At 48.9% G+C, this 9,546-nt stretch overlaps 1 protein-coding gene across 2 annotated transcripts in view; it reads right to left on the bottom strand.

The window, feature by feature from the left end:
- ATL1 (atlastin GTPase 1) overlaps positions 1 to 9,546 on the bottom strand; it is a 43,555-nt gene that overhangs the window by 3,279 nt on the left and 30,730 nt on the right. For both annotated transcript variants that reach the window (XR_014466259.1, XM_083166904.1), the window contains exons 10-13: positions 6,879 to 6,935; positions 5,959 to 6,030; positions 4,551 to 4,982; positions 1,333 to 1,347 (exon numbers count right to left, since the gene is read on the bottom strand). Coding sequence is in view for 1 of the 2 variants with exons in the window: in XM_083166904.1 (XP_083023030.1) it covers positions 1,333 to 1,347; positions 4,551 to 4,982; positions 5,959 to 6,030; positions 6,879 to 6,935 (576 nt within the window). In the remaining variant the exon portion in view is untranslated. The remainder of the gene's footprint in view (positions 1 to 1,332; positions 1,348 to 4,550; positions 4,983 to 5,958; positions 6,031 to 6,878; positions 6,936 to 9,546) is intronic.

The following is a 9,546-nucleotide window of genomic DNA, read 5'->3' as shown; positions in this document are numbered from 1 at the left end:
CCCACTGACAATATGTCCAGATGAAAGGGGCAATTGTAACGATCCGCTGGCACTCATCTCTAAATGCATATTCTTAAAACCTGGAATGTAAGGGTTCCTTGGGGGGATGGAGTTGGAATATGGACATTGGGTCGACATGGCTTATGTTGACATATGAAATAGGTCGACAGGGTTGGAGGTTGACATGAGTTCTTCAAGTTTAATTTAAGCCGACAGGCGCTATTTCCTGCCCGACCGTCTGCTACAGGGTGGTAGGAGAATAAAATAGCGCAGCGAGGCACCGTGCCTGAAGCATGACGAGTGCAGGGGTGGACTTTGACGTTGTCCATGTCAACATCCAAGACGTAAAAACTCATGTCGACCTTTTGACTGTCAGCCTTCCACCCCTGCCGACAATAAGTGGTCGACCCAACACAATCTAATGACCCACACCCATGGCGTTTTGAAAGCCCTTCTATTTTATATTCTCCCCGTACTTGCGTGGGTTTCCTCCGGGTGCTCCGGTTTCCTCCCACAATCTAAAAATATACTGGTAGGTTAATTGGCTCCCAACAAAATTAACCCTAGAATGTCTGTGTGTGCGTGTACATGTGGTAGGTAATATAAAGTGTAAGCTCCACTGGGGCAGGGACTGATGTGAGTGTTCAACTATACTCTGTACAGCGCTGCGGAATATGTGTGCGCTATATAAGAAACTGTTAATAAATAAATAAGAATTAATCCTCATACACTCAAAACACCATAGCCACATCAGGCCGGACTGGTCAACTGTCCCTTCTGGCAAATGCCATGAGGGCCCTGTATCCCAAAGCTCTACTCAGCCACTCTACATGCAGAGACAGGCACGTGCTGTGAGGGCAGCCCCGTCACTCGCAGCAGCATGGCCCCTTGTGATGTGGCCACGCCCACTTGTTGAGCACACGATTAGTACTATTCGCATGGGCTTATTGAGACACACACCCGTCCCCCCCAGTCCATGCATAGCAACAAAATAATGATCATGTTAATCTGGTAAAAAAAAAAAAAAGGGCAGGAATGGGCACTGTTTCCTGCAGATGGTGGCTTTGGAACATCTGAGATGCCACCTCCACGCTTTCCCTTGAGGGGCTGGAAAGTTGGGTTGGTGGAGGGGGGTGATACTTCTCTACATGCAGTGGAGAAAGGTTTTTTTTGTTGGATGAGCTTATGTTCATGAGAAATGGAATAATGTTTCCCTCACAGAAGGTCTGGGTACTGTAGGGGGATAACATGGTAAGGAGGAGCGTGAGTCACTGAGCTAACCCAGAGTAACCTCAGCGGGTATGTAATCTGTGCCTGAAATAATACACGTACCTCGTTGGTGCTTCCCTTGTACCGATACAGTTAAAAGAAGAAACGACAAGTTAGTTATCAGTTAATAATCAGGTTTTCTCCTGTGCTGAACATAGAATTATTACAAACGAGCACTAAAGACGACTTTTATATTCAACTTCAGTTTTACAGATAAAACATCATTGGAAAAAGCATATTCAAATGAAATAACAGTGGCATAAATAAGTATAAATCACAGGAATGTACTAAGTATGTTAGTAATGCGCGGGATCACGTGTAATCGTTTAAGTGAAGCTGGTTACAAAATTAACCGATAGTAATCCGATATGTCAACAATATTGGGCTTATTGGTCGGTGAGGTCGCCTTCTTGGCCCTGTTGCATGATCAAAATGGGCAATAATGATTGGGGATGATTCAGACTGGGTCGCGGGGCTGAATATTTGCAGCCCTGACGATTATCGAAGCATAGCACATGTGCGAGCCCCCCCCCCCTGCGAACGAAGCCGCCTATCGCAAGATGTCGGGGGCTTTTGTAGGCAGCACCCTGGTGTTTTCTGGGAGTTCTGTGGAAAAACGGAGGGAGGGACACTGATGTCATCAGTGACCCTGGTCTCCCGCGGCCTTCGCAGCACCATTTAAGTCTAGACTTACGCGGCACCATTCGATGGTGGGTGAATTTGAATGGATTGCCCCCTCTTCGCACAAATCTATTCGCTGCCTTGCCCTGCCCTCTGCAGTGCAGGGGAGGGGGGGTTGCAGACTGGCTACCCAGTTGCAAGAGGAACGCTGTGTACACCCCCAAAGTGACAAAAACACCTTGCAGCGCTAGGCCACACCCCTCCATCCAGTAGCTCAGCCCCCTTTTTGTGCACTTCCGATTAAAAAATTTAAAATGTTGGGAGGTCCAGGGAATTTTTTCGGTACTTGTTTCCTAGAACGGCGCCCATCGCGGGCATCGCATGTACATCGCATGCCATTATAATGGCATGCGATGCGACCGACGCGATGTCCGCGATTTTACATTGAAATGCATTGTAAAATGCAAATCGCGTCGGTCGCATCGCATGCGTCCAAAAAATCGCATGCGATGCGACCGACGCGATTACCGATTTTACATAGGGAACAAAGTTAAATGGCCCAATTGACCCGATTTCACATAGGGAACAATGTTAAATGGCCCACAGACCCCAAATAGCCACCCTGAAGTGTGAAATGGGCCCCCCAATTGTTAACACCACCCCACGATCAACGTCAACCCGCGAGGGGCGGCGGTACGCGTCCTCCGACCTTTTCATACCCTCACTATCCACGTCGGCATGGAGTTGAGAATAGAAAGTGTGGCGAGCCCGAAGCGTGGCGAGCGGACGCGGATACCTGTGAAGCCCGCGAGGGGACGCGTATAGCTGTGAAGGTACCGCGTCCGCTCGCCACGCTTCGGGCTCGGTGGCTCGAAACACTTTCTATTCTCAACTCCACGCCGACGTGGATAGTGGGGGTATGAAAAGGTCTGAGGACGCGTACCGCTGCGCTCGCCACGCTTCGGATTGACGTTGATCGTGGGGTGGCGTTAACAATTGGGGGGGCCATTTCATACTTCAAGGTGGCTATTTGGGGTCTGTGGGCCATTTAACATTGTTCCCTATGTGAAATCGGGTCAATTGGGCCATTTAACATTGTTCCCTATGTAAAATCGCTGTAATCGCGTTGGTCGCATCGCATGCGATTTTTTGGCCTTTTTTTGTTCCTTGCGATGCCTAAGATCAATATCGTGGGCGCCGTTCTAGGAAACAAGTACCATTTTTTTCAATCCTGGGAATTGGGATTGAAAAATGCTCATTCCCGGGATTGGCATCCCCCCCCCCAAAAAAATGCCCCCGTCCTCCAAATGTACTTACTTGGGGGCGTGGGGCAGGCGGCAGCATTGTGAGCTTTGTGGTGGAAACGCGAGGAGAAGGCAGGCAGTGGGTGTTACAGGCACCGGGAGCATTCCTTCGGGAGGCAGTCCATGGGTATATTGTGCTGCCTGGAGCTCTAGATGGGAGGCGGAGTGTTCCGGCAGCCGAAGCATAGCATGACCTATGACCAAGTCATGCCGCACAGGCCACACGCCGGGGTCGGGAACAGCTGGGCAGCGTCTGAGCAAGTGCTCACACGCTACCCGGCATTAGCCTGCGCATGTGCAGTCTAATCCCGAAAACCCGGATATTTTGGGTCCAAATCCCAGGATCCCACCGATCCCGAGATTGGCCACACTAGATGTTGCCCAGAGCAGCCAATCAGATTCTATCTATTATCTTCTAGAAGGCGCTAAACAAATAAGACGTAGAATCTGATTGGTTGCTATGGGCAACATCCCATTCTCAATCAAAACTCTCATCTTAGTAAATGTACAGCTGTAAAAGTCCTGTACAATCACTGCTACTGAGCCCTGAGATCTGCGGCTCGTTACATGGGGCCTAATGAGATTATCAGACTGCACATGTGCTGCGATCGCAATTCCCACGCGCTAAAGTGCAGCTGGGATCCCGCTCGTAGTGAGGATTTCATGGAGACGTGATTGGCAGGAAGAGACCATTTGGAGGCGTGGTTAGAACACCTGTCATGCCGTGGCCATTTTAGGGCATGTATTTGTCTTCAGCTGCGGGCTTGTAGGTGCAAACACAGAGCGTCTACGCCGGTACTGCCGCATCCAGCCATTGTCCAACTCCTTGTCCCAAGTTCCTCGTTTTTGCATATAGGCTGTGAATGCGGATGGGAATGAGCTTGCAACAGCTCCGGTTGGTCTCTGGGCGGAAGCTTCCCTTGTTAACATTGGCAGCTCCAGAGGTGGGGCTGCAGCACAGTTCAAATTTTAAATAGGGAGTCACACCCACTGCCAGTGAGTCAGTTTGGAATGGCAACTGGTGACAATGGCTGTGACTCCCTTATTTGAAATCTGAACTGTACTGCAGCACCCCCACCCCCCCCCCCCCCAACCCACCCCCCCCCACCACCACCCCCTGAATCCGCCAATGCTTGTTAATATTAGCAGCTTGGAAGCCTAGAAAATGTCAATTGCATTTGCATAGAAACATGAATGAGGCCCATAGTGTGGAGCTGCAAGTGTTGATACCAGTCTGTTTATACACACAATAGCCTATCCGCCATTCATTTATATAACTTTTCACACAGGGAAGCCGTTCGCTTCAAGCTATTTAATGTTTGACAGCGCCATAACTATGTAATGAAAGGTACTTACCTGGTCCCATAGTGCTGCCGCCACTTGGTCTATGACTGCCCCCAGCTCTCGGCACTCCCCAGAGTATCTGATATAGGCCCATGTACACAACGTGATCAGCGTTAGTCCCATGATCATGTTACACAGACTGGCTATAATGTCCAAGCCGATGAAGCCCGTGACTGCGGCCAGCACGTAGGTTATAAATATGACCACAAAGAGCGTTGCTGGGGTGCGTGCAGCATGGAATATGTTCTTGCTGTCGTTGTGCTTGATATACTGGATATAGAGCTCGTCAATCTCGTTCTCCAGTTGTTGGAGATACCGGCGGCTGAACTCTTCGCCCCCCATTTTCTTTACGCCCCGGAACAGTTTCACGGAATCTTCTTTCAGCTCCTGGTGTTTATGTTGCAGGTCTGTGGGCGCCAGAAAGGGTCTGTCCCCCCCGCACACCTGTGCCAAGTAATGGGTGCAAAGGAAAGGATTAGGGTTCTCAAAGCGGGAATGTCAATATCTAATGTAACCGTCACAGTGTTTAAATATTGCCCAGTGGTGGCAAGCCTTAGGTAAGGAACTATACATAATGGGGTATATTTATACCCCTTTTACATTGCATAAATAACCTGGGTCCGACCAGGCTCGTTGCTGGGTCGGCCCGGGTCACTGTGCGGTGTGAAAGCGCCAACAGGAAAAACCGGGGTCCAGCAACCCAACATTCTGACCCAGGTTAAAAGAAGGGTTTTACCTGGGTCGGACCCTGGTTGCTGGGCAGTGTAAACAGGTAACCCTACTCAAGTGACTTGGGTCCCGTTTACACTATAGGGAGGAGGCATCCCCCCCCCATGACGCGCCACGGCTCACACCCCCCCCCCCCCCCCCCGGCATCCCCCCCCCATGACGTCAGCCACCCAGCATATTGCTGGATCGCTGCGAGGAGCTTTACCTCGCAAATGTCGTGTCGCTCCCGGGGCGGTACCGTGTCCAAATCCCCACGTGTGACGCTGCATTTACGATGTGAAAGGGGTAATACTAAGATGGGAGTCCTATTGAAGATGGGATGTTTGCCCATAGCAACTAATTAGATTCTATCTATTATCTTCTAGAAGGGGCTATAGAAATAATATGTAGAACATGATTGGTTGCTATGGGCAACATCCCATCTTCAATAGAACTCCCATCTAAGTAAATATGCCCCAAGAAACGGAAATATTGGGCATCCATAGGTGCCAAATAAACTAAAATATTTAGAGAATAAACTTCCCCATTCAAATGTACGTGTGGGCACCAATTCTGCACTACGTCCATCTGTCCCGCTTTCTTTTTACCCACCATTGCCATAATGGTTATGTATTAATACTATGGGAGGAGTTCTACTTTTGGTAGGAGGAGCTCTATCAAAGAGCCCCACCCCCGCCGCATCTATGCTTACCTCTTCCATTTTCTTATTGTACAAATCCTTAGCTGTGGCCACCGCTGCAAGATTGTTGGCTTCTGCTGTGGCCTAAGGAGAAAACAGGAGAAATGGTGGTTTAAGGCGATCTAACTCCGGCATATAATTATAATGAAAACATCGATATAATCAAACAATTCTCGGTAACCACTTTAAGTAATGCATATGCCGCCCTATAACAGTCAGAGGCGCCGCACATTACCCTAATCTTGTGGTAATATTTCCAGAAATAAGTACATATACAATATACATGATATGGACAATAGGGGTTATTCAGATTTGATATGAGCACGAATCGTAGCGCGCATGTGTGGGGGTCTTTCAGCGATAAAATCCAGCAGGTTTTTTTTTTCACTGGCCGCACGGTAAGTTGATTGACAGTAGGCCGGCGTTTGTGGGCGGAAACCAGTCGATTAATGGGAGTGTCAGGGGCAACGTAGGCGTGGTCAGGTGTTTTCAGTGAGGGTGCGTGACGTCTGCTCCGGCCCTAAACAGTCTTTTGGATTCACAGCCGCCGGGTAGGTCCTGGGCTACGCGCACACTGCGCACACAGGGAAGATCAAAAAGGCAGCTAATAAGGGGGCAGATGTATTAAGTCTGGAGAAGAGATAAACTGGATAAAGCACCAGCCAATCAGCTTCCAACTGTCTTTTTCAAACACAGCTGATTGGCTGGTGCGTTATCTCCTTCCACTTTATCTCCAGACCAGTTCATCTCTTCTCCAGGCTTAATACATCTGCCCCTTTGTGTCTGGAACACACCATAGGGGTGATTCAGCTTGGCTCGTTAGGCAGCGTAAATTTGCTGCTTACTGGGCAGTTAGATGCTTTCTATCACAGTAATAGTAAATGCCCTTTCTGTCTTCCTCTTGCGGTTATAACATCTACATATAAACTCACCTGTAACATTGACTTAGGGTGCGGCAGTTCCTCTCCTTGGTATATCTTTATATAGGCCTGTTAGGGAATAAGACAACCTTATGTTAGTACCTTATGGTTTCCCAACATACACAGCATCGAGGGCCTTATTCAGATCTGATCGCAGTACAAATTTGTTTGGAAAATGGGCAAAACCATGTGCACTGCAGGTGGGGTAGATGTAACGTGCAGAGAGAGTTAAATTTGGGTGGGGCATGTTGAAACTGAAATCTAAATTGCAGTGTAAAAATAATGCCGCCAGTATTTACCCTGCACAGAAACAAAATAACTCACCCAAATGTAACTCTTTCTCTGCACATGTTGCATCTGCCCCACCTGCAGTGCACATGGTTTTGCCCACTTGCTTGTTCCGTCGCTGCCGATCTCGCTGGGTACACATCGTCTAGGGTGAACTTTACTATAGACAAGTCATTTACATATACTTTTTATAAAATATCCAATGAGAACATTCATGACATAACAATATTCCAAAGACTGCTGGGAATACAATACGGATGAGAAATCGGGGTGTACAGTTAGGATATGGTGGGCCACAATTTTGTAGGAAAAGATACTCTTAAATGGGGGTGTTTGATTACCAGCTACCTACAGTGTTATATGGGACCAATTCTCTATCCATTTCTATTAAATTGTGGTTTTATTTATATTGTCTGACCTAGTGCCTGATTCAGACCATACTGCTAATGTGAGTATTCGCAGTGGGCTGCGAGGGGAAAGCCACCACCCCAACAGAAAGAGAAAACGCCCCGAGAATTTCGAATGGATCTCTAATCGCTATCCACTGGCAGATCCATGCACTATTCCCGAAACATCGAAGAAACTTTGCCCTCTGTGCAAATGTGAGTAATTCCGAGGCTTCCACTAATCTCTAAATAATACCCCTTTCACACCAGCCTAAATTCCCGGGTTGGGCCCAGGAACAACCTGCGACTAGCGCCGGTGTAAGATTCCTGGGCTAAAATCCCGGCGATTTCAACCCTGCCATCGAGCAGGGTTGTTCCCAGGTTCAACCCAGGGTCCTGGCCTTTATGAAAGGGGTAGGGGTGTTGCCGGTCCTCCGTGCTTGTGGTCAGGCCAAGGATCTCCACAGGCGGCGGATGAAGATGACGCAGCTCTCCGGTGCCCTCACTGCAGCTGGAGAGCTGTGTCATTTGTGCCCGCCGTCTGATCTGTCATCTGCGCCCACCGCCTGTGTGGATCCCCAGCCTGCACCGAGGACCAGCAACCCAGGTTGGGTACTCTCGGTCGCCAACCCACCTTCTTCCCGAATCCGCCGCCATCTCGCCGCCTGCCCGCCTCCTTCCCACACCAGAAAATGCAGGGACTTTTCTGGTGTGAAAGGGCCAACCGGCATGATCCCTGGGCCGTATTCCCGGGTGGTTCCTTGCATTTTCTGGTGTGAACGGAGTATGAGAAAGGCTGGAAATGATCATCGCTGAAGTAACAGACCATCCTTTATAAAATGACTGGACATGCCTGCATTGTTTTCCGACACACCAAGAAAATGCATGTATAAGTTCTGGATGGGATCAGGAGAGAAAGCCGGACCTCAGAGATGTATCAGAGGTAGAAACAGCAAGTGTGATATATAATTGACTATAGGGAGTGAAGCACAAACACAGAGAATTTGAGGATGACATCGCGGAAGTGCACTAACGGTACTTGTGTATTTTCACGGCTCCCATCGCATGCCATCGCATGCCAAATGTAGTGGCATGCGATGGCATGCGATTTTTGCAGGGTTTTTTTTTGCAATTTTTGAAAAATCGCATGCGATCGCATCGCATGCGATCGCATCGCATGCGATCGCATGCGATTTTTAACATAAATGCATCCAAATGCATTAAAATTAGTATCAAACATGTTCAATGGCCCCCAAATGTCATTTTTGAGGCTGTACCACCCCCAATTTCAACGCGAACCCAAAGAGTGGCGAGCGGCGGCGGTACACGTCCTACGACCTTTTCATACCCCCACTATCCACGTCGCCGTGGAGTTGAGAATAGAAAGTGTGGCGAGCGCAGCGAGCCACCGAGCCTGAAGCGTGGCGAGCACACGCGGACACCTGTGCAGCCCGCGAGGGGACGCGTATACCTGTGAAGGTATCCGTGTCCGCTCACAACGCTTCGGGCTCGGTGGCTCGCTGCGCTCGCCACCCTTTGTATTCTAAACTCCACGCCAACGTGGATAGTGGGGGTATGAAAAGGTCGTAGGACGCGTAAACCCCCCCCCCCCGCGGGCTCGCTGCGCTCGCCACGCTTCGGGTTCGCGTTGATAGTGGGGGTGGTACAGCCTCAAAAATGACATTTGGGGGCCATTGAACATGTTTGATACTAATTTCAATGCATTTGGATGCATTTCTGTTTAAAATTACATGCGATCGCATGCAATGCGATGCAATGCAATTTTTTCCTATACGATGGACATCGTGGGAGCTGTGATTGTACACAAGTACCGCACTAACAAATCTCAAAAAGTGAAATTGAATCTGCATGCAGCGGCAAAAACCCTCGGGTATGAAATGCTTGAGGAGCTGGTACAGACGTTCCATTTGTGATGCAATAACTGCTGTATATGTATCTGTGACTATCACAAGTGACTATTATATACTGGACTGTACAGATTTGTA

This window comes from Crinia signifera, chromosome 12, assembly GCF_055691185.1.
Source record: "Crinia signifera chromosome 12, ASM5569118v1, whole genome shotgun sequence".
NCBI lineage: Eukaryota > Metazoa > Chordata > Amphibia > Anura > Myobatrachidae > Crinia > Crinia signifera.
Note: the sequence above shows the minus strand (reverse complement) of the source record. Positions and strands in the feature narration are given on the sequence as shown.